Below are 25,758 nucleotides of genomic sequence, written 5' to 3'. Positions count from 1 at the left end.
AGTGTTAACACCATGAAAAATCTCAAATTAATATATATGTAATAAATTTACTCTAACTAATTTTTTGACAAAAAAAATCCCAAATTGGTATAATTATGACAAATTTACCTGAAACTAATTTTTTGACCACCAAAAACCCAAAATCGATATATTTGTGATAAATTTATTCTCTATTAGTTTCTGTTAAATTGGATTAATACCACGAAAAGTCACAAACCGGTATATTTATGACAAATAGAGGGTGAATTTGTCACAAACGGATACACTCGTAAATTGTAATATGTCATTTAACTCAATAATTTAATGATAAAATTAACGCAAACTAATAGAGGTTAAATTTATTATGGATGTACCAGTTTTAGGATTTTGGTGGTCAAAAAATTAATTTCGATAAATCTATTATGTGTGTACCAAATTAGGATGTTTCACAATAAATATAAAACTAATCATGGAGACAGAATATTTTTACCACTAGGGTATTGCTTCAATCACTCGTGCGTAAAGGGTGATAGTGGGTATCTTTAAGTAATGTACTACTCCTTGGAGTGCTCTTTAAGTAATGGATAGAATCAAGTTGTCCGGTAAAAGAGCATTATCGTGGAAAATTTTCATGATCTTTGTTTAGGGTACTTATCAAAAAGTAGTTAAGTCCCGAAAGAATTACAATATCTAATGGACCGATGGATTTTTCTCGTGTTATGTACTATCAATACTTAAGATGCTAGACTAAATAGTATTACAAAGCATGCTTGATCAAAGCTCTGAGGACACTATTAACGCGATACAATTGCACTTTGATTGTTAAGACATGCAGCATAAGTCACGACGTCTTTACTCAGGAGACCACTAAGAGGAGTACTAATTCCGAGCTCATCAACGCATCTACTTGGACCTAGCTTCACTCTAAATGGAACCATTGAGATATATATTATTTATAAAATATTGATTGCTTTATATCATACCAAATCTCTAATGAGAGACTCTTCTAATGCAATTTCACATGTGAACCTCAACATTGATTAATACATGCATGAAAGTATTGATTAAATTGAAACATGCATACCAGTCACTTAGGCGATATTTGTTTTGTAGATAATTGATGATTTGAAAAAAAATTTCCTAAAAATTATACTTGTGTCACTTATAAAAATAAATGATTGAAAATTATTTTCATCGTTCACGAAAATGTTTAAATATAAATTGTTATCGATAATAAAAATATTTTTTACTGATTAATTATATCGAGCAATATAAACAATTAATTTAGAAAAAATATTTTTCAAATAATTCATTTTCGGTAAAATAAACAGAGCCCCAATTCAATTGCTTCATGGGATTATGGGAACAAAAAGCAGCAATATGTAACATTTTCCATTTCCGGAAGGATTTCATTAACAAGTATTCAAAGCACTTATTGAACACCTAAGTTAGGAAGCTTGTCATTTTTGAAGTACCGTCACTCTTATGCCACAATGAATGCCTTAAAAATGAAAATGTAATTTTGTTGAGTATGGTTAACAAGTACTCCGACACTACTCAATAAACAGTCTTTTGGGAGATATATTTCTCGAATATTAATCTCCCAAAGAATAATCACACCAAGACAATAATATTTCTACTCTGCTTTTTCTTTTCTCCGCGGTACCAAAAGGAACAGACAGACAGTGACTTTCCATTTTGCAAAAAGAGGCAACGAACAGTAAAGAGTCATGTCACTGCGTTCTCGATATTCTTAACCTAATGCTTTCATTACACGAGCAACCTTCTACGAGTGGCATTTTGGCAAGATTTGGAGTTAAAAGTAATTAAGGGTGAGTACCGAATCTAGTTTGATACGGAGATCGAACCGAACCTGCATTAATTGGAATGGGTTCAATTCATAGTTCCACAAACCTAAAATTGGTCCAAGACTAGTTCCATCCCCGATTTCAAGCCTAAAACCGCCGGTTCCACCTAAGAACCAAATACGGGTTCCATACTGATTTTGAACCTCTCTTAGGAAAAAGAATACTTCAACAGTGATCAAGAGTTGAATAATGTTCTTCAGCATGAATAAATATCCACGTAACCACTTGATCAACTTATGCTTTTGTAGTGTTATGGTACGATATTTATATTTTATTGTCAGGACGTGGTTTCTTAGCTAAAACAAATGGGACATTTCTCGGTTAAAATGGGACAAGTCCCAGCTAGAACCGTGGATAGAAACCTGTCGGCTCTCGTAGTTTCCTTAACACTCTTTAAAAATAACCGCCTGCCCTTTTAGAAATATGCGCAACAATGTTAGCTATACAAGCTGTACAGTCTCTATTTACACATCTCACATTTAACACCATTAATATAGGCAGTTTCAGTTGTAGTAATTATTAGGTCTATTACCAATATAAAACATTATTCATGCATTCATAGTTTGATTGATTGCACGTGTACTCACGCATGGTTCTGTAATCAAATCCATCCATGTGTAAACCCTCTCATGTTGAATGTGTGAAAAGAATTTCACACCGATAATAGATTTGATAAAATTTCAACTATGAGAAGTGCAATGTATAAAAGAGTTACAAAAGCTATATAGCTGATATTAATCTTGTTCGTAACATAAAATTGGTCATGGAGATGATTATTTTTGCTGCCAATGTTCTGCTAGAAATTCGTTCTTTTTCTCTTTTTCAGCAGTGATTTCTGTCTTTGTTTTTCTTCATTCATCTAGACCCTTCTTCCATATAAATATTTCCCATAAAAAGTTATCACCGAGGAATAAGTATGAACAGTCCGTTTGAATTCGGACACAAAGTGAAAATTCGTTCAATCCATCGTGCATAAAGGGAGCTAGGGAAAATCTTTGACTTTTGCTCCTTGGAGTGCTCTTCAAGTAATGGATAGAATCAACTTGTTTGGGAAAGGAGCATTATTACCGTGGATAATTTTTATGGATATTGTTAATTAGAGACTTCGAGGGTACTTATCCAAAATATTTCAGTCATAAAGTAATTACAATTTTTAATGAACTGATCTACTTTTCTCGTATTATAAACAATTGATTTTTAAGATACTCGACTAAACAGTATTGTTAAGTATGCTTAATCAAAGCTCCGATGAAACTATTGACAGACTCGATTGCACATTGATTTTTGAGACGTGCAACAGAAGTCACAAAATGTTTACTTAGGAAGACCCCAAGGAGGGAGCCTCATTCCAAGTGCACCAACGCATCTAGTCCAACTTAAGTTCACTCAAAAGTTTAAAGCTTTGAATTATGAGTTAATTAATATATATTAGTTGCTCCATACCATACCAAATCTTCAATGCAAGACTTCTCTAAAATAACTCACACATGTGCCTCGGCATTGATTATTACATGCACAAAAGTAATAGCTAGATTGAAACATGCACGCTGATCGCTTAATTCAGTTATTTCATGGCAAAAAAAAAAAAGAAGCGAAAATCAACATTTCCTATTTTGAAAGGATTTCATCAACCAATATCTCGGGCGCTTATGGAACATCCAAGCAAGCAAAGTTTCTCATTGTCAAAGTACCGTCTTTCTTTTGTCATAATCAATGCAATGAAGATGGAAAAAAAATTTCATCATTAAGTGCTATTAACAAGTGCCTTTAAGGCACTTTTTAAAAAAAGTATCCAAAAATCCTGAACCTATTACATTTTTGTTAATTTAGTCTTAAATATTTTAATTTCGTCAACTAGTCCTAAACCTTTTCACTTTTTGTTAATTGAGTCCATCTGGCTAATTTGGTTCCAAAAATCATTGATATGGACATTGATGATACTACAAGGACTGCCGACATTAACGTGGATGAATTTAATAATATTTAATATTTTTTCAATGTTTTTATTATATTTTCTATTTTTTTTTTTTTTTTCTTTTTTTTTTTTTTCTTTTTTTTGCTACTTCTTCTTCCTTCGGTGGCCGACCATCGGCCATGCTTGGGTTGACTAGCCTTTGTTACAGGCAAGGCACGATCGGGTGAGGGTGAACTCTGGTGAGGCTTGCCCTCACCTAGGCAAGACCCAGCGAAGGTCGACTTCAACTCTGGTGAGGCCTACCTTCACTCAGGCCAAGGCAGCCTCACCAGGCGTCGCCCTAGCCTGGGCAAGGCCGACCCTTGCCGAGGCTCACTCGACCACACCTCCCTTGTGGCAGACGAGGCCATTCAGCCTAGCATCGCCGGTGGCCAGCCATTGGCAAAAGGAAGAAGAAGAAGCAAAAAACAAAAGAAAGAAAAAAAAATCAGAAAAATTCATAAAAAATGAAAATATTATTAAAATTTGTCCACTGTCCACTTCAACACCGACAGTCCTACGTGGCATCGTCAGCTTCCAAGTCAGCGATTTCCAACTAAAATTGATAAAATGGATTCAATTGGGAAGAAGGAAAAATATTTAAGACCTAATTGGCAAAATTAAAAGGTTTAGAAATAAATTAGTAAAAATGTAATAGGTTTAGGACTCAATTTTCTCAGCACTCTTTAATAAAGACCTTTTTGAAAAGTATATTTTTCTATCACACCAAAACGAAAACATTTATTTTATTCCCCAGATCAGTGCCGTGATGTGCAGAAAGTTATCAACTTGAAAAAGAAAATTTTGGGGTGTGAAAGAAATTAAGGCAGAGCGACTTTTATTTTGTTTTTCCCCCCGAGACAACAGGGGAGCAGATGGAGACTTTTTCATATTGCAAAAGGAGGCAACTTGCATTAAAGGGACATATTAATGCGTTCTCGATATTCCACGGATAAGTAATAATTAATCAATTAATCAATTAATTATCTTCCTAGGACAGAGAAAAAGTAGGGTTTACTCCAAAACATGGAGCCTGTGCCTGCCAAAGAACATAATCAATAGCGTGCCCTGACTAAATTGCAAGTTCATTAATGGGGTCGCTGACCAGCTTGATATTGGTGATGTTGAGTGATCAAAAGATTCCCCTGAAACGCAAATCAGAAATATAATTAATCAATTAGATAACGATGAAACATTCCAGTATTTAAAATAGAAATGATGCTTAGTATGTCTAGCAAATTTTTACTTGTCTTTGGCACAAATTACAGAGAGAATCACGGATTCTCAGACAAGGAAGAAAAATCACGAGAGTACTTTTAAGATAGATGATATACATCCACATGCGAATGCATGTGTCACGGGCCGATCATTTGAGATCGTGATCATGTGGCAATTAGACTCTTTTGGATCGCTTGGATCGTTCGAGGTGCCCAAGCCAACCCTTGCTTGGATAGATCACTCACTTGCTCGTTCCCCTAGATCATAGAGAGAGAAGAAACTTTGAGAAAATGGAATTTTGTTTTTGAAATGGTTAGATGGATACAAATAAGGGAGGGCACCCATTCTTATACTTGAGGCCATCAAATTACAATTATTGATTGAAATTACATTCGGTGGACAAAATCGTATCTTCTAACCTACCAACTACCGGCATTTATGTCAAGAGAGCTCTAGATCCTGGTGTAATTACCGTCTCACCCGTTCTTCAAATGTTCCGAAAACTCTTGTGGGAACCTTAAGCAATCTTAGGAGATCTTCCTTGATCATGCATGATCCCTTGATCGCGGGAACTTTGTGACAATGACATTCTGTCCCTAAAGAAATCGAATTATCAAGCTCATAAGCAAGAGGCACCTCTGCAAACTTAGCCCAACCGAGTAGCCATTAGACTTGTTCGAGTGTCATATTTTCGAGGAAACGCATCCAATGATAAAAGGACTCTTTAGGAACGTGAACTTGAACTCGAAGGATCTTTCAAAAGAATAAGTAATGGATCAAATATTGATCGATTCTTGAATTGCTCCTTTCCGATCATATATTCTCCTGAAAATGAATAATGACAAGAGTTTAGTTTTATAAAGTTAGGCTTTTAGAAAAATCCCCGTGTCTCTATTTGAATGTAAGGGACGATATCATCAAAAGGATTGCACTTGTTTTGCTGCTAATTATCTATCTTGATTCTTTTCATCGGTTACTGAAATTACATTTCGAGGCAATCACCTATTCGTATGAGATCAAGGTCATTTGCAAAAAATATGCTGCGCTGGTGGTTCTGAATGAAGCAACACCTGTGTCTACCCCTGAACTCGTGAATACGAATGCAAAAGGGGACAATACTGAGGAGACACCGAAGTAGGGTCTTGGATGGAAGCTGTCCGAGGTTCGGGGATATGAAATCAAAGATACCTATTGGTATAGGATGTTCAAGGGTTTAGGGGTTTGCTTAGAATTTAAGGACAGAGTTTGGGATATCTATTCTTTATTTATTTAAAGTCTTTTTTTATCATATTGAAATTTTACGTAAATGTTTAGAATTATATTAAAATAATTGAGAGATTTAGAACTATATTGGAATCCATACAATAATTTTGGAACCAAATTGGTAATTTTCCCTAATGTCAGTGTAGTTTATATATAAGTACGAGAGAAGCCAACCATTGCACATGAACATTCGCATGTCTTAATCCTTTGTAAATAGAACGTTGGTAGAATATGGTCTCGCGTGTCTGAATCTCGTGCACTCTCATCTTTTATATGAACGGCTGTGATTGATCCATGTAACATATAAACTCCTCATAAATAATGACTTAATTCTAGGTTGCAATGCTTACTTCGCTGTACACTGAACCAATTCTCTACTCATCAGTTTGAAAATTCCTTGAAATAAGAGACGATAATAAGTTAAATTTATTTTTGAAATATTTAAAAAAAATTATGAGCCATATAAAAAGAAGATGATTCCAAATCTCGCAAAAGCAAATATCTAACCCCATCTAAAGTTTGAAATGAACACAAAGTACCAAGATCTATATGATTGCGTTTTTGTTCCCAGGAATAAATTTTGTGTAGAAATAATTTTTTCTATTTTCGTTCCCTATATATGTTTTTGGACATTTGAAGACGTTTGGTAATTGTACAAACGGTTTCATCCTTTTGAAATTGATAAGGAGAATTTAATCGACATCTATTGTTAGGTAGCCAAATCAGACATAGAAGCCAGGCTGTTTGTCGAAACATCTAGCACTTCCTCTTGATTCTTGTAGTTAATAATTGTGGTTCACACAAACTTTAAAATCAGGGAAGGATGGCTGTCTGTAATCTGCAATGTGAGGGACTGACTGGATCAAGTGGTACACCTGATTTAGCTCAGAGGAAGCTCTTTATTGGTGGTTTGTCACCAGACGTCTCTAGTGAGATGCTGCTAGTTTTTTTGGAAAATATGGTGATATTGAAGAGGGTTCTGTTGCATATGATAAAGATACAACTGAATCACGGTTAAGTGTCTTTCTTGATCTTCAGATACTAATTGAGATTATCTCAGTTACTTTCCTGTGGATGGTCATTATAATCTTCTTGTTTGCAGTGGGTTTGGATTTGTAACTTATAAGACATCTGAGGCTGCTAAAAGAGCCCTCGAGGATCCACAAAAGCTACCTGGGGTAGGTGAATGATGAACTTGTCAGCCTCTTGCATTTGTTTGATATGCATCATTTATTCCAACCCTCAAGTTCTCGCATACATGAAGCCTTACATGTCTTATCATCCATGCCTAATTTAAAAGGCCTTATGTGATGGATGGAATCATCTGACCGACGCATTATGGGATAGATGGATTCACTTGATGAGGCTTTCTTTTTTATTTCAGGGATGGAGCATAATTGTCAAATTTGCAGATTCACATGGACGCAAAACAGCACAGCCACAGCTACCTCCTACAATGGTTCCAATGGGTGCACTAATGGCAGCAGGATATCCTCAGTCTGGAAAAGCTTATCCTAGCCCTGATCCTGCTGGATATCCTTATTCTCAAGCTGCACCAGCTTACCCAGGTGACACTTACCCTAGCCCTCCTGTGGCACCTATGCCATATGCAGTACAGCCTCAAATGACTTACCCTAACTTGCTGGGGAGAAAGACCAGCTTGGCGTACAAATGACTTACCCATGGGGATGGGTGGCTATCCTTATTATGGTGCCAAGCAGTGATCGACTAAGAATTGGTGTAGCATAATCTCTCTCTCTCTCTCTCTCTCTCTCTGTGGAAATTCAAAGTTTTGAATACTTATTTCTGTGTCATTTCAAATTTAGTGTTAACATGTAGGATGCTTTGATCTTCCGTGGAATGCAAGTTATTTTTAGAGCAGAGTATTTATTTAGACTTTGTTCACTTTCTAGATTAATACTTGTGCTGTTGCGAGTGTTTCCTTATCTTGGCTGTCTTGTCCTCCTTAACATTATGGCAAATTTGAGCTTGCTCAGCGAATGAGAGAATGTCGAAGACATGGCAGGTGTACTTTGTCGAACATTGTGCGACTGATTGCTGCCTTGCGAGAGCTGATTCTAAAGATTTCTTGCCCTTGGGCTGCTGTCCATTCATTGTTGGTGTTATAAGTTTTGTTCTGTCTGTTTTCGAGAGAAGCACATGGCTTGAAGAACAAGATTGATTAGGTTATTTTAAACCTCCTTTTGTTGATCACGGCTAATCAGCAAATTAATTTTAAAAAGTTCCTTAAAAACACCAAATCTAGCCCACGTATACTTTATCCATGATTTTAACAAGATGAAAATGAATATCCCATAATTTGTTAGTCCTGAAGAGAAGATCAGGGAATTATGAAGAGAAATTCAGACCAAATAAGAGTAGAGAGAGAATATCCTACGAGACAGAAGGCGACATAGACTCAAAGAGAGTTAAGCATTCTTTCTGTAAATCAACTCCAAATGAGAAGATCACTTGTAGAAATTTTTGAAGTATAATGGCAACAGGCATTGCATAATAATGGTAAAATTTCACATCAATTGATAGCTAATTCCATGTGAATTGAGGATGCTCTCAATTTATTATCGAGTTTGAGAATAAGCAGCCAGTAGCCACATCCTTCAAGGATGCCATTGATGGTTGATGCATCAGAGTCTTCCATCTCCTCCATTGAAAGAGAACTCTCTCCGACCAAGAATGTGCAAGAAGAAAAGGCATGAACAATCAATCAACGACCATCAAATTGTCCCAAAAGAAAACAAAATGAAAACAATTGGGGGAAATCCTAAGAAACTTGAACTACACTTTCATAGCTTAAGAAGGGTCTCTTAAGCTATGGTCGAAAAGGTCTTTGAAAACAAAAAATTTGCGGTAAACTCATCTTGTGATGTCATGTCAGGCGTGCCGGCTCGGACTTTGCTGTTGATGTAGAAGAGACATGAACGATTTAGTGAGTTTCCATTGGTAATAAGTAGAGATGATAAATAACAATATTTTGACCTGATTGGCACTTAGATTGTGGAAATGCCTCCGTTACTGGCCTGACGCTACCACGAGTCTGGGCACGATAAGAGGACTAGCACAAGCGCAACGACCTGTTCCATTAATGGGCCGGGCCAGCACGAATCACGAACTGGGCCGGGACAATCCTGCCCGGTCCATGAGATGGGCCGGGCCGATCCGGGCCAGGCACGAACTCGGCCCAGGTTTCGGACGTTCCTGTCCTCCGTCCTCCGTCCTCCTCTACGGGCGGCGACAGCAGTTTCGCCATTTCCACCGTCCTTCAAAGGGAGTGACCAAAAGAGCCGCCAAAAACCACCATTAAAGCCGTCGACTGAAGCTTAGGACAGCTGCAGCTCGAGAGCCGCCGCCGTCGCCGAAGGTACGAGAATCATCCATCTGAGCTAGCGCCATCTCATCTTCTTCTTCCGAAGCTTCAAAGATTGAAACTTTTGCGCCCGTTTCGTTCTCTGTCTTGTTCACCGCGCGGCACTTCAAAAAAATTCCTCGGATGGTCACCCATGAGACAAGTACAGAAACTCAGACCATGGTCCATTCTCAAATGGGTGTCTTCCAGTTTTCTCGAAAGCCACTCCCCGTCCTTAAAAATCCGATCTTGGCCCACTGGTTTCGTCCATGGCGCTCATAACCCTAGGCTTTACAGGACTAAACGTCCCGTGCCGGCTGAAGAACTTGCCTTTGTCGCGGAATCTGCGAGTAGAATACCCGTCGCTATTCGTAAGCCGGCGCAGGCTGCATTATCGGATTACTTGCATTCCACTAGAGGCCTGCAGTTCTTGGATGCTGATCACATTAGTAGGAACTCCCCCTTCTTTCTTGAGAAGCTTGTTAAGAGGATCGATGTCGAGGGCGATGTCGCTCGGTTGGTTTCGCGATTCTTGCGTTACCATCCTATTAATGAGTTCGAGCCTTTCTTTGAGAGTATGGGTTTAAGGCCCTCTGAATATGCTCCATTCCTTCCGCGCAACATTATGTTCTTGAGCGATAATGATTTGTTGCTGGAGAACTACCATGTATTGTGTAACTGCGGGATTGAGCGCACTAAGATGGGAAAGATCTATAGGGAAGCGGCCGATATATTTCGTCATGAACATGGGGTCTTGATGGCTAAGATTCGAGCTTATGAAAAGTTGGGGCTTAGTCAAGACGTTATGGCCAAGGTAATTCTTTGTAGCCCCTATATTTTGACTGGGGAGGTAAATTTGGATTTTCTTAAGGTGATAGAGAAGTTGAAGGTTTTGGGATTTGAGTTAAGTTTGATAAAGGAGCAGCTTTCTGAAAATGATTTCTGCAGATGGAATAGGATCCTCGAGGCTTTACTTGCATTGAGCAAGATGGGTTACACGGATGAGCAGCTTAGCAGATTAATTAGTCAGCATCCTGGCCTTCTGTTTGAGGGTTCAGGGCGTTGGATGATTTCCCTGGTCGGGTTTCTGTTCAAATTTGGATCTACAGTGGATGAGTTGCATAAAATGTTCCTTCAATTTCCGCACATCAAAGTTGAAAAATTCGTTTCAAACTTGAGGTCGAGCTTCATCTTTTTCTTGGAGATTGATATGGAGGCGGAAGAGATTGATAGAATCATGCGTTCTCACCCATTACTATTGGGTTCATTGACTTTGAAAAAAGCCAATAGCTTGTTTACTAATTTAAATGTAGGAAAGAAACGGCTTTGTGAAATCGTCAAGGAAAACCCACAGACACTGAAAAACTGGGTTATTGGGTTGAGAGTCAAACCGTTAGCAAACAATGCTGAGGATGAGAATGTGCACAAGACTAGGTTCTTGTTAAGCTTGGGATTTGTCGAGGATTCAAATGACTTGAAACGTGCCCTCAAGGTGTTCCGTGGCAAGAGAGGAGAGCTTCAAGAGAGATTTGATTGTATCATGAAAGCTGGATTGGATCGGACAGATGTTTGTGAAATGGTCAGAGTATCCCCTCAAATTCTTAGCCAGACAAAGGAGGTGCTAGAGATGAAGATCAATATTCTTCTAAATGACTTGAAGTATCCATTGTCAAGTTTAGTGAGATTTCCAGCTTATCTTTCTTTTAATATTGAAAGGGTTAAGCTTAGGATTTCAATGTATAATTGGTTGAAAAATAAAGGATTGGCTGATCCTCTCTTAGCGTTGAGTACTCTAGTTGCATGCTCAGATAAGGCTTTCATTGAACAATATGTAAATCGCCACCCTGATGGCATTCATGTTTGGCAAGATTTGAAGAAAACAATTATTCATGAGTAAGTTTTCATTGCTTGATACATCTGTGGTTTTAGTTATGTTCAATGTCTCTGAGCTAATGTGAGACATTTATCAATTGAATGAGGCTTATTCTTTCTTAGTGTATCAGCTTTATAACATGCACACACGGACAAGGAAGCATTGGATTAATATAGGGGATGTGTTCTTTTGAGTCTTTATGTAATCCTGTGGTAAAGGTTACTTGAGGCATTCTAATGCTTTTAGGCTGGTTTGGTTGTCTCTTATCAAGTTTGTATGCTTTGAATTGGAAGGAAACTTCTATCATAGTTATGTAGAAAAATTTGAGGTGCGGGAGAAACATCAGAGAAGAATGTGAAATGCAAAGCTTCCAAGAAAGTCCTTTTTGAGCATCCAGGTTTGATATCAGAAGATTGGTTGATGGCTTTACCCCGATTCTGCAATATACTTCCTTGATTATGCTTTATTCCTTTAGTTGCCCATCTCAAGCCTTACTTAGTGGGAATAAGGCCGTTGTTTTGGCTGTTGTTATTGTTTGCTAGCCAGTTCAAGGATGAAAATGTGATGTTCTAGTTGAAGCATGACAACAATACGTCTGCATTAAGACTGCTAATTCTTCTATCAGTGAATCTGGAGGCTTATTGAATTCTGTAAGTGAATCTTCTCCAATTAGTATAATATAATCACATGCATAAGCTTAACTAAATTGTTAGTCCAAAGGAAATCCACTTTATTTACGGGGTCCTCCAAATCCTCATGCCTTCTAGCTCAGCTTTGTGGTGAATTTCCTGTTGATTTGACTGTTCTTGTCCTTCCGGTCCTGTTTAGCCAAACTCAAGTCTCAAACGGTATCGACTTCTGGAGATTGACTAGCAATGTTGAGCATTCTTAGGTGTGGCTCCACTTTTGTACTGCTGTGTTGATGTAAAAAGTGTTTACAGCATCACCTATGTTCACATGGGTTTCTTGGCTGAAGCTAAACTAGCTGTGTAGAGTTTATCCTTGTTTTAGGAAATTATTTGAGACTATTTATATCTGTTTGATTCTCTAAATCGTAGTGTTCTTTTGAACACGGTTGAGGCCATATCGATACATCATTGGAGTAGTATCGTTAACTAGATGTAGAGTTTATTGCTTCTTCTCTCTCCATTGAAACCTCTGTTCTTTTAGTTCCTAAGGTTGGTACTAATTCCAATAACAACTATTCTATTTACATCGCAGATGTGCCTCCATTGACAATTTGTGCATGTTTATCAAGAACATGAATCCCATTCTTTTAAATTGTCTTACCTGCCATTCTCTGCCGGCACCAGTTGTATGAAAAATGGGTGAGTAGGTTATTATTGTGGTTGAAGTTTCTGGTCCAATTGAAAGGAAGGGTTGCATGTTTGTCAGGATACCGTCAGAAGTCCTGTTGAGGCTTCTGGTACCTTGTCGGTACGAGGAATTTGAATTGTCAAATTTGCTCTAAATTGAAAAATGGGACATAGCCTCTGCTTCCTTTTGCAATTTTATGGGACGATTACTTACCCAAATGATGAAAGGGTACATCATGTCGTGATCTGCCTGACTGTCATAGACCTGCTAATTTCTGAGTTAGCATAATTTCGCACGGAAGAGTGCTAGGGACACCGACCTTTGGTTCAATCTTACTAAACTGTGGGAATCCACATCAAGGCATGCCATTGTTTTAGTATTTGAGCCCATGACAGAGCGACTGGCTTTGTTCGATTCACCACTATGTCAAGTATACTCTTTCTTTTAAAAGTTTTTTGATCTCCTTCGAAGTTAATTACCTTTTGCATCATTTTTCTTCTTACAAAATCTTTCTGCAGATGTGTGACTTCAATTTCTTCCTGTCTGCTGCCAAGCATAATCGATGGCATTGGTCTGTCGCTCTCTGTTCTTGCAGAATTCAATGTACTGCCTAGACCTCTGTTGTGTGTGTTGAATAACCTCGCCCGGTTGTAGGTGATCTCCAAATTTCTGAGTCTTGCACTGGCTAGAATCAGATGTATCTTGATGACCGAGAGGCAGCTTGTTGTATAGAAGCAAAATGAAGTTATCGCTGAGCTAAAATGCTCTTTAACTTTTCAGTCATCACGTTGGTGCTGGTCAATGGTCATTTCCTAACTGTAGCTGCGAAATCCGATTTAGAAGGTCGCGAGAGAATGTTCTAATCATGGATATATCTCCGTTTTGCTCTGAGATTTCAATGCCAATTAACGATTGTTTATGGTCGATTGGGAAATTGGTCCTACTTATGGGATGTCTCTTGTCTTCACCTCATCATGGATTCTTTGAAATTCCTCCTCTCTTTTTCATTCATTCATAACTTTGGGCACGACCGTAACCGGCCGCGGCAAGCGTTTCCGGCACCTATAACGAGTTCGTCAATCACATAATTGTTAAACTCTTATACATTCTCAGTGCCAAAACCCTATTTGATAAAATGGGATTAGATTTGAGTTTGTAGGATGATTACTGCCATGACGAACAAAATTCAGGTCACATGAGCTGAGGGTCAAAAGGCTATGAGTTGAATAAAATGACAAGGACCCACTAGCTAAAATTAACTTTACCTCATTGTCAAGAAACGAACAAGACATGCATGATCAGAATTCTTGAAAGCATGGCCAAGCCAAGAAAACCCTAATGCTTTGTTTAGCATTATCACCACAATGATCTTGCCATACGATCAAACGTGCATGGATCAAATGAAGTTAGATAGGGTTGGCTGCCGATTGCATGTTTGTTTGTTTGTGCGGGTCCATATAGGAGTTCCCATATTTCAAGCCTAACTACAGAAATAATAATAATAATAATAATTTTTTCCACCACTCAACACGTGGCATATTAAAATTCATAATATATCATCTATATCTAGTGGTGGGAGGAAAAGCGACTGAAATCCATGGGCAGCCGCTGGAATAATGTATTCCATGTTGATGATGGGGAGAAGTGCTTTGCAAGAAATGCCAGCTTCTATGATGATCCCTAGCAATCGCATCCTTGACATTATGCAATTCTTTGCTACAACTTGCGCACTGAAAATGTTGTCTTTGTTACAAGATTAAAAATTCAGTATGGAAGTTTGAGATGTCCACCGACGTGCAGAAATCATCCTAGATTTTGATGTAATGTACAATGTAAAGAAGAAAAGACTTCCTCCTACTATAGAAAAGCTACAAATTCCAAACAAACTCCGTTAGTCATATTAAAAAAATAACATCTCCATTGCTTGCCTACAAATTTTATAAACTTTTCGGTTGAACTTTTTGACACGATATTAAAATCAAGTTTTGCCTTGACTTATCTAGTCCCATTTGTCAAATTTGACGTGTCCTTTCTAACCCGGCTTGCACTTAAGAAGGGATGTTGAAGTATCTCGCATCCCTTATCTATGGCATATATATGTTTTATTTTTATACATGTGGTTTTTCTACACTTATTAATCGAATGTGTTTTTTTTTTCTCGTTAGACTTTCTAATGAGGTGGATTCATTTTTTTTTTTTTTTTTTCGGTTGGAAAATTAGTCAAATTAATCTCCACCAATGATTTCAACTCTATTTTTCTACTTATTCCAAATTCACAATAGTATACAATAGCTAGCTCGTATGCAAAGGTGGCAATTCCTAATATGACACGAAAGTATGACATGAACAAGATACGAGTTTCTAAGAGTAATGCACAAACTCTGTGAGTATAAGACTCAACTCAATATCAACACGTACCGACATGTTTTCATCTATTTTCAATGAAACATCGTTAATCATCACATTGCGACATTTTCATATTAATATGAAATAACGTGCATAACAATACATATATAATCACATGCTCATATGCCACACATGAAATTGACATCTCGAAAAGGGAAAATCACATTGACATCGTCAAGTTTCAAGGAGGGGGACGAGAGTTTAGTGAAACATCACACGGCATTAAATGAACGAAATAATTTATGTTTAGGTAACGACTATCATCTTGGTTATAGGGTAGCTTGACTTATTGAAATTGTCGCTTGGTGACACGTAAGTGCTATTGAATTAGCCCTTCCATTTTCTAGGCCTCTTATCTTCCCATTGGGGGAAAGGAGGCTGTTTTTTGGGTGCCCAGGGGGTGTGCCGGTTTGGTGCAGGCGGGGTCCACAAAAAAATGACCACCTAATTCTTGTTTGTCTTTTATCTTTTCCCGTCCAACTAACATCACTTGTTGATAATTGGACAAAAAAAAAAAATTGCATCCTCCAAGGAAAGGATAAAAAGAAAGGAGGAAATGACACTAGTAATCCCTAAACATCGGTACAATATGACATGTCATTCTATAGACTTTTTAATTCATTCATTGTTATCCTTGAACTATCCTTAAATGTTGAGAAAATTACTGAATCAATCCTAAATCAATTTTATGAATGCCAATTTAAATATAAAATTTTCAATTTTACCAATTTAGTCATAAGCATTTGAGTTAAATTTCAATATAGTATTTCTAATCAATTTTCGTCAAAAATTGCTGATACACCACGTAGGGCAACTAGATTATCACGTCAACGATTTCTAATAAAAATTTATTTGAATGATTATATAAGAATTTTGTATCAAGGTTTACAACTGAATTGGCAAAATTGAAAATCTGGGACTGAATTGACATCTATATAATAAGTTTAAGATTGACTAAATAATTTTCCTCTAAATGTCTAGTGTAATCTATTTGTTTGTTCAAACAACAAATTAGACGATATTTTATAATATAGAATATTTAATGCTGAATTGGACTTTTGAAATAATGGATCAATACAATATATTAGAACATGACCAACTTATTCTTGTTTGTCTTGTATCTTTTCCCGTCCAACTAATATTCTTCGTTGATAATTGGACCCCAATAAAAATAAAATAAAATCCTCCAAGAAAAGAATAAAAAGAAAGGAAAAAATGATACTAGTAATCCCTAAACATCGTCATTCCTTAGCATTTTTAATTCGTTCATTGCTAATCCTTGAACTATCCTTAAATGTCGGAAAAATTACTCAATCAGTCCTAAATCAATTTTATGAATATCAATTCAAATATAAACTTTTTAATTTTATCAATTTAGTCATTAGCATTGGCTTTAAATTTCAATATAGTATTTCCAGTCAGTTTTCACTGGAAATTGATGGCATACCACATTGGGCATACCACGTAGGACTAACTAAGCAATTTTCCTCTAAATGTCCAGTGTAATTTATTTGTTTGATCAAACAACAAATTAGACGATATTTGATAATATAGAATATTTAATGCTGAATTGTACTTTTAAAATGATGGATCAATATAATATTAGAACATGTTACTGTGAATTCCATTTTCTTATCATCTTCTGTTATGTACACAATTTTTTGTTTTTTTCTCGCCTTTTTATTTAACGCAAATTGAAAGACGTGTGAGCAAATTTTGTCAACTCGAATTGACTAGGAATGACAATGAACTTCTTCGTAAAGTATGGAAACTATATTAAACGTTTAGTAATAATTCAAAAACCATATTTGATAAATTAAAATTTTATGAATGACAGTACACATTAGGCTAAAGTTTAGGAACTATTAGTGTTATTTTCCTTAAGAGAGAGTATCATGTCTATGGTATAGTTTCACATCAATGTACAAAGGGTAAATTATACTCTTAAATATATAATTGTAAATTAAGAATTGACAGAATCGAAATACCTAAAATAATTTTTTTATTTGCATATACAAATATTAGTAAGATAGACTAAGAAAAGTTGATAAAAATCTCGATGAAAGGTAAGAACCGTCATTTGTTTTGGCGAAATGAATGACTTGGGAAAACATTTTTCAAAAAATTGATTGCTTATAAGAGCAGGTCCAAGAACGTTTGAATTCTAAATTTTGCACCAAAGGTTGCTTCTACAATTAATTCTTTATACAACTGTAAAACCATAGAGATATAATATACATATATGAGAAAAGAATTAGTAACTACGAGAGGTGTAATATAACAACTTATGATTCGATAAAATTGAAAGTTCAAATAGATTTGCTTAGGATTCGAATTTTCTTCTACATTCAACTTAGTAGATATGTATTTTTTTTTCTAATCCTTGAATCGAATTGACTCATGAGATAAGAATTAAAAGTCATATGCTTGGTAGATTCCTACTTGTAAAAAATTTCTCCCAAAGTACGGGTAAAGCATAATCCAGACAAATAAACCAAAACAAACTAAAATTGATCGGTTGATTTTTAGAGGTGATCATTGAACAAACTTGGACGAGACCAAGCCCTAAGGTTAAGCCTAACTCATTAACCAGGCATGCCATAGAAATTTATGTATAATTTTTCAAGGTAGAGTTAGATCGAGCTTTCTAACTAAATGCCCTTGTCCAAGTGTTACCTTTTCAGCCCGATTGGCTCAAGCAAGTCAGGGCACACCCATGGGTAGCTATACCATGATCAGATCTATCGATTTGGTTCAAAGGCTATTCACAATCTTAAGGTGCGTTTATTTCATGAAAAATAAATGACATTAATAACATTTTTCCTAAAATGAAAATGATACAAAAATGAACAAACGAAAAAAAATTCATAATCCTTGAAAATATTTTAAACATAAATTGTTATTGATTAATAAATATTATTTATTGAATAATTTTTCAAGTGACAACTGATCATTTTCAAGAAAATCTTTTCAAATCGTCTATTTTTCATGAAACAAATTAATCCTTACTTTTCTGCGTGATGTATCACAATCTTACTTTCCTAGAGTGGTGTTCACAATCTTATCTTCTAAGATAAGCTAATTAGCAAGTACCTTATCTTCTAGCTATGGTACAAAAAAAAACGAGAGAGAGGCATCTTTGACATCCGTGACAAAATTTCATTGGTCAGCACCCAATCGGGCCTATCATCGAATCTAGACATCTTTTTTTCTTTTTTTTTAAAGCATATATATTTGAAAATTTAATAAGGAGGGTTGTAATTGAGAGTTCAATTAAGTTCTTATTTCGATTAATAGACGGTTCACCTGCTAGGGGAAGCTGCTTAAGCATCATCATCGCCGTACATTATTTTTAAGCGTAGTTTTCAAGTGAGACCGCTCTTTCTAGCTCACTAAAGGCATTGATCATGACTCTTTGATTGGATACTATATAGGATATGATTTCTCATTTAATATGGTACGTCGCGAGTATAACATTAGACACATATACTGTACGAGATAATCGCATACACAACATAGACCAGCTTGTTGTAAGTTTTTTCTCGACGAAAGAAATCTCTCTCTACTCCCTCTATCGCCACACCCCTTCCATCCGTGTTGTTGTCGTCCTTGTCATTTCATCATCTTCTTCACCTTAGCTTGCCGTCATCCTCGCTTTCTCTATCTCCCCACTGCGACAATCCTCCACCAGCCGTCGTTGCCATCGTTGGTTTCGTTCGATCGTCTTCATTGCAGCCGCTAGCTGCTGTCATTGTTGTTGGGAAAATATGACTTCGAATTGGGTAGAATAATGAATTCGAATTTTTGGGTAAAATAATGAAGTTGGATATTTAGAGTAATCAAGTTTGACTTTGAGGCGTGATATCATTTTCTTTAAGGATTTATTTGCCCCACAACGTTATTAATAGTCACCGACAAATTTCCTCCGAGATACAACAAAGTCTCAAATGATAATACTATATAACAATTCTAGTATTTCTCTAAGATCTATTATGAAAAATAATTAAAAAAATGACTGTAGTTTCTTTCGAAAGAAAACGAAAAAATGGAAGAAGACGTTAGTTTTATCTAAAAACAAACGTAACGTACTTATCATTTTCTTTTGAATAAAGGTAACTCTTCAAAATGTTGCAAAAAGAACAAAGACAACCTTTCGGGAAATGTTGCAAAATCTCTTCAAAAGGTTGCAAAAGAGGACAAAGACAACATTTCGGGAAATGTTGCAAAATGAACAAGACGTCTTAAAAGTTACATTGAAAATACATTAAAAAATTCAAAATTAAATAAATAAAAAATAACCGTAACTTTTCGTGAACATGACACTATTTCAACAAGACTTTATAATTAATTTTTTATAAAAATAAACCGAATTTTTTTCAATAAAAAAAATAATGATAGTTGGTTAGTGCCAAATCTCGTCCACATGGGCACTCACATTTTTTGATGTGGGACAATGCATCTTTTCATTTGTTTTATAAACAAACTAGCAACAATTGTCACTCTTCCTTCTTTGCCGTCGCCGCTTGTTGTCATTGTCCTCTCTCTCTCTTTACCATTGTAAACCCTAGATCATTTTGATGATCACGACCTTGTTAAAGCAGAGTTCTCAAGTGAAAACGGAAGCAGCATTGCAGGTGGAAATCTTCTACGGATTATGTTTTACCCGACTTGAGTCCATGATCCTTTCAAATGCAGATCTTCATATTTCAAGAATGATTATGATTGCTGAAAAAGGAAGAAATGCACATGGAACTAACATACGCTCGTGGAGATCAAATCATTCGGGACCCCAGCCACTGTATATCGCATGTCACGGCAGACCTAATTTCGACTTGATATTTCATGATTTTATGCATATATTGCTTCACGTGGAAGATCCGTACATGCTGGTCCACTGGACTGATTTGAAGATATCTTGTGAAGTAGATTTTGTAGATTAGTGGCTTACATCATTCAAGAAAACTCAATATCGATGCAGCGCTACAGATTCAATAGTCCAGCGTTCGAATTGGGATGATTAAATATATGTTAATATCACAAAAGAACCCAAATTGATATATTAGCAACAAATTTAACTTAAATTAAGTTTTTTATCACAAAAAACTCCAAATCGATACGCATATGACATATTTACATTTCGTTAGTTTCCGTAATTATTGCCGTTAAATTGCTGACTTGGATATCACATGCCTTCACATGGATCAATTAACAAGTTAATATCATGAAAAACTTTAAACCAATACACTTGTGATAAATTTATCAAAATTAATTTTTAGGTCACAAAAAAATTCAAACCGGTATACCTGTGATACTTTTACCCTTCATTAACTTCAGTAAAATGTTACCGTTAAATTTAGTGAGAACTCTAGATCATCTTCCTCTCCATTGAGTCATTTATCATTATCTTTATCTAAGATCATGCAAATTACGATAACTCTGTAGCGACACTTTCGTACTCTTGACAAGATGGCTCAACCAAGTACCACTATATGGCCTAATCACTGCCCAAATGTAGCATCTCGTATAAGAACATTAAGATGAATTAAGCCCTTGTGAGTTTTAGTTGACCTTCTGTCAATACTCCCTCTTCAAGGTAAGCATGAGCAGTGCCTTTTCAAAGACATTACACCATAATTTTTAGAATCCTAAATCCCATTCAAAAGAGGTTACTAAGCATTTGAGGTATAACTTTTATTGATAAATCTAGATGAAATTGGATGGAAACTAATGAAGGATAAGAATTTTAGCTGTGACAACTTAACGGTGGCTAATGGAGACCATAATTTCTCCATAAAATAATTTGAAGACTGCTTCAAGGCACTTGTTTAGTTTGGGCTTCCCCAAACTAATTTCTCCTGTGACAATTTTTCGAATATGTAGCTCTCCAAAAGCAATTCCTAAATGTTCATCCGTGTATAGTTTTCTTCCAATTAGCATAAATTTGTCGAGCACAATTCCTATGCTTTGCCTCAAAGTCCAAACTATGGTCCTCAAATAGTGCATAGCAACATAATTTTACCAAAATATACAAGCACCCAAAGCATAAAAATATGGTAATAAGCAAAATTATGGTCCTCAAATAATCCTCCGTGACATAATTTTACTTGAAAGTTTGCTATAAACCTACTTCGAGGCACTTGATTATGTGGTCAAGACCATAACTTTACCTATGGCAATTTGATTAAAACTAACGGAGGGTAAGTATGTCACGCATATACCAGTTTGAGGTTTTTGGTGACCAAAAATTAGTTTTGGATAAATTTGTCATATGTATACTAATTTGAAGTAAATTTATCATAATTCTACTAGTTTGGAGTTTTATGTGATATTAATCTGTTAATTAATCTTGTAAGTCTACATGGCATCTAAGTCGGCAATTTAATGGCAATATTTGACGAGAGTTAATAAATATGCACACGTGTATTAGTTTGTGGATTTTATGATAAAAAAATTAGTTTTGGATAAATTTATCGCTAGTGCACCAGATTTGAGTTTCTCTTTATATTAATCCTTACATATACAAGAGCTCTAGTGCTATTGTGGAGGCATAGTAGAAGGATTATGGTTTTTACTGAGTGGGGACAACATCAAAGAGACTAGTCTTGCAATAGGTTGTCTATAGGATAAACATGTTCATCGTGGAGACAGATTATCACTGATGTACCAGCTTTAGGTTTTTGTTATGTTAACCCTTACATGTACAAGAGTTCTAGTGCTATTGTGGGGGCATAGTGGAAGGATTATGGTTATTTCTTGAGTGGGGCCAACATCAGAGACTAGTCTTGCTACAGGAAAAATATGTTCATCATGGAGACAAACTGTAATACGCGTTGAAACTAGTAGATGCGACTTTATTGGGTTGCTCAAGCAAGAAGAGGCTTAGGCAAAGCTAAATTGAACCTCTATAAATTTCTCTCTCACATATATACTGTTTATATCTAAATATATCGTCTGCAAAAATTATATCTACAACACAAACTTCTTGTAGAAGTTGTAAACTTTCTACTCGGTTACGTTTCAACCAATTCTCCTTCTCTCTTAGTTGCGTATTCATGGACCAATGGACAAAGCTTGACCACCACCATTGTAGAGGGTTTGAGTGGATTTTTTTATTATATATTTTTGCAACGGACTACCCAAATCAAAGACCTAATTGGAGGAAACTCCGCCCAAAGATTGAGAAAAAACACAAACCAAATTTTATCTATCTCAATATCTCTTGAGGCCGTCGAATATCCAGTAGTATCAAATTATTTTGTCAACTAGTGTCCTTGAGGAACTCGTAAGACAATAAATTAATGAAAGTATACAGTTTTCATGCACATAATCATTTTCGTGTCGTATTACGCGTCGTCGCTATCTCCAAATAATCGTACTTAAACAGATGTCAAATAGGACCCGTTATCATATCCCGTCCACCGAATACAGCCCCGTTTCTTTCAGTCATCATGCCAGGGTCCTTAATTTGCCCTAAACTGAGAAGCTGATATCTTGCCCCAAATCAGGGGAAGGGCCCGTGCCGAGACAATTCAGCGCCCGTCAGGCTCCCCTCCAGCTGGTGATCCCGTGCCTCTCTGCTCCTGCTCGAAACAGTGAACATCACTCCCCCACTTCCTGGCCTCTTTCCCTTTTCGCTTTTTCTTAGAAAAAAAGAAGAAATGGCAGTCAATCTTAATGGCTCCATCGAATCTTCATCGACATTCATTAACACCGAAGGGAGAGAGAGAGAAAAATAAACAAAGGGAAAAAAAAAAAGGAAAGCGGGGGAGAAAAGGACAGAATGCCTCGCGGCACAGCAAGCAGCAGTGTGAACCAAGACCAAGGCCTCTCTCCCTCGCTCCTCCACACGTTGTCAGCGTTTTTCTCTTTCTTAATGTAGAACATCCACAGCAGCGCAGACACGCAGCCCAGCTGTCCGTATGCGATTTCGTGCGCAACCCCCCTCCAAGCCTAGTGTACTAAATGTAGATTCGAATTCAGATGATCAGAGGACGTGCTGCAGTGCGTTTTTATATTGTAGTGAAGCTTCAACTCCACCCAAGAAATCTCTCGCTGCTTGACTCCAAGCGAGCGCGACCCCCCTTATATGGAAAAAGACGCATCTTTTTAACCCCTCCCTCTCCTCTCCCTGTGTCTCCGCGTCTGCCTCTCCGCGTCTAAGCCCTTCTCTTGCTCAACGAGGCTCTGCAGAAGCCACGACCCCACCCTCCCAAAGCCTCCGTCTTTACGCTTGCCTTCCTCTGAAATCTTCGTCTTTTTCGCTTTGTTCTCTCCTCTGATCCGGTGCCTCCTCCTTTAGCTGTCGTGGGTGTTGCTTCTTCAGCAATTTTCCAGCTTCCATAAGCTTCCTCTGCTGCTGCTGCTGCTTCCGCCGGTTTGAACCCATCAGAGCACGCACCCAGCTGGGGTTGGTGATTGAAATCGGTTCTTGATCGAGCACCCAGATTCGGCGGATCAACTTTGGATTTGAAGATGCACGGAGCAGCTGTTTCCTCATCATCGTAAAGAAAAACGGTCAGCTCTCTATCTCGTGCTTGTACGCTTCAAAAATGGTATGTGGAATGATTACTGTTTGGCTGCTGAGGAGAAAACATATTGAATCTTGAAGAACGTGACTTGTAGATCAAATCGATTTTGTTTTTTGTTATGCTTCTACCTCGAGAGCTTTGGCTCAAACTTCTACTCGGGTGTTTCTATCGGTTACACACTTAAGACACCAGAGAGGAGGGTTCTTTCATCTGGGTTTTTGCCTTCTCTTGTTTCGAATAGTTAGCCCCTGGTTTTGACAATATTTAGTGGAGAAATGACTTGTGGTTCAAGTTCTGCTATGAGTACTCGGCTCTGCAAATCTCAGTTTCGGATTGGTATATGATAAGAACGAGCATGAGGGTGGGATGCTTTTACGATTTTTCCGCGTTGTGGCTGTTGAGAAGATAATTTTATTTCCTAAAGTTCCGTTCTTGATTTGTCTGATACGAAGCTCATTTTGTGAGCTGCAGACAATACTTTGTGATTTGTGTCAGGACTCTGATTAAGTCGTTTATATTGTTTAATTGACTTTATAATCTGGTGCTCTTTCAGTGGCTGGCAGTTTATGGCGCAGGGTTTCAACCCTATTTTTTACCTTTTGTTGGGATTATTTCAAGCTGAGCTAAATTTTTACATGCTTATACATAAAATCTTGTACGAGATTTGCGAGAATGCTAATGTTCTCCTTTTTGTACCTAGTATGCCTATTTGGTGCACATCATTGCATTTATTGAGTTCAAGTATGTCCCCTTGTCCCTGAAAGAGAAGAGATTGTATCTTTACATTTGTAGTAGTCGTGAGTGTGGCCTTTTCCTTGCTCTGCAGAAATATTTCAAAACTGGGCATCAGGTTCTGCTATATTGACTCATGGGTAGAGTCAGAGGAAGAGGGAAGAAGCAGACACTTGTGACTCGTGAAGATCCTGGGAGCGGCGAAGAAGAAAAGGTTCCGAGAATTAGAAAACGGGGAAGGCCACAGAAGCCAGTGAAGGAAGATATTGAAGTCAACGATCACGAAACTGATAAGGTAGAAGAAATTGTTGAGCTCACCAAAGATTCACTCTCTGGGAAGGATGTGAAAAATGAGGCTGCCACTGAAAATGGAAGGAAGAGGAAAAGGTCTGCACAAGCCAAAGACAGTATAGATTCTGTCAAAGAAGAAAATGGTATCAAAACTAAACCAAGTGCCAATGATGCAGTCAAATTCGCTGGATACCGAACAAATGGGAATAGGCGAAAGAACAAGCCACGCCGTGCTGCTGAAGCTGGGGTTGAGTGCAAGTGAGATTATACTTGACTTGCTATAATTTCTGATCTTCTTCCCAGATTTGAGGCTATGATAGCCTTCATATGATTTTGTTCTATGATTATAAGTTCTCTTCTTCTTTTGGCTAGTTTCATTTTTCAGAAATGGATAATTTTGACTCTAAGGTTTTGGAATGGAGAATTCCACTGCTGCCTGTTGCATTGATCTACTCTACTACACTTGTGCTTCAGGAGTAATTATCATATTGTAATTCTGTCATGCACTCTGGTCTGCAACTTTAGTTCTTGACCAAGTGTGTTTTCTTTCATTGGATTCAGCTTATTCATTTGTATGCATGAATTAGGAAGTGATTGAACTTGGGATGCATGACTTTAATGCTGAAATCCACTTGAATTCGCCTAGTCAGTAATGATAGGACGATGTTTGAATAAGCTTCACCAAATAAGTGAGCATCTGACTAGAAGAAGTACTTAGAAAGTTAAACCCACAAGCGGAGTAATGCTGTTGCTATTGTAAGTTGCTAGATTGTCAATTGCCTGCATTCTTCTTCATGAGGACAGCCAATTATTGCTAGAGATGCTACCAGTTTCTTTTTCTCTTTTTAAGCGGACATGTTTTTTGTTTCTGAAAGTTCTCATATGGCTATTCGCTGGCAGCTGCATTCGTAGTTCTGTCATTCATGTACTATCGCCTATATTCAATGACATCTGAAACTAGTATG

General features: G+C 37.0%; 2 protein-coding genes and 1 non-coding gene across 3 annotated transcripts; all 3 read left to right on the top strand.

Annotated features, from left to right (window-relative positions):
• Window positions 1-7,105: 7,105 nt before the first annotated feature.
• Window positions 7,106-7,957, top strand: LOC104427519. Its single transcript, XM_039305199.1, has 3 exons — window positions 7,106-7,263; window positions 7,385-7,460; window positions 7,667-7,957. The coding sequence occupies exons 1-3, from the start codon at window positions 7,106-7,108 to the stop codon at window positions 7,955-7,957; spliced, it is 525 nt and encodes a 174-aa protein (XP_039161133.1).
• Window positions 7,958-9,800: 1,843 nt separating this feature from the next.
• LOC104425485 (transcription termination factor MTEF18, mitochondrial) lies at window positions 9,801-11,543 on the top strand. Its single transcript, XM_010038177.3, has one exon. The coding sequence runs from the start codon at window positions 9,801-9,803 to the stop codon at window positions 11,541-11,543; it is 1,743 nt and encodes a 580-aa protein (XP_010036479.2).
• Window positions 11,544-23,023: 11,480 nt separating this feature from the next.
• On the top strand, window positions 23,024-25,344 carry LOC104425484. The gene is made up of 2 exons (XR_005547819.1): window positions 23,024-23,756; window positions 24,597-25,344. It is a non-coding gene; the product is annotated as a hypothetical protein (transcript).
• Window positions 25,345-25,758: the final 414 nt, after the last annotated feature.

This window comes from Eucalyptus grandis, chromosome 11 (genome assembly GCF_016545825.1).
Source record: "Eucalyptus grandis isolate ANBG69807.140 chromosome 11, ASM1654582v1, whole genome shotgun sequence".
NCBI lineage: Eukaryota > Viridiplantae > Streptophyta > Magnoliopsida > Myrtales > Myrtaceae > Eucalyptus > Eucalyptus grandis.
This window is presented reverse-complemented; position numbering and strand designations above follow the sequence as displayed.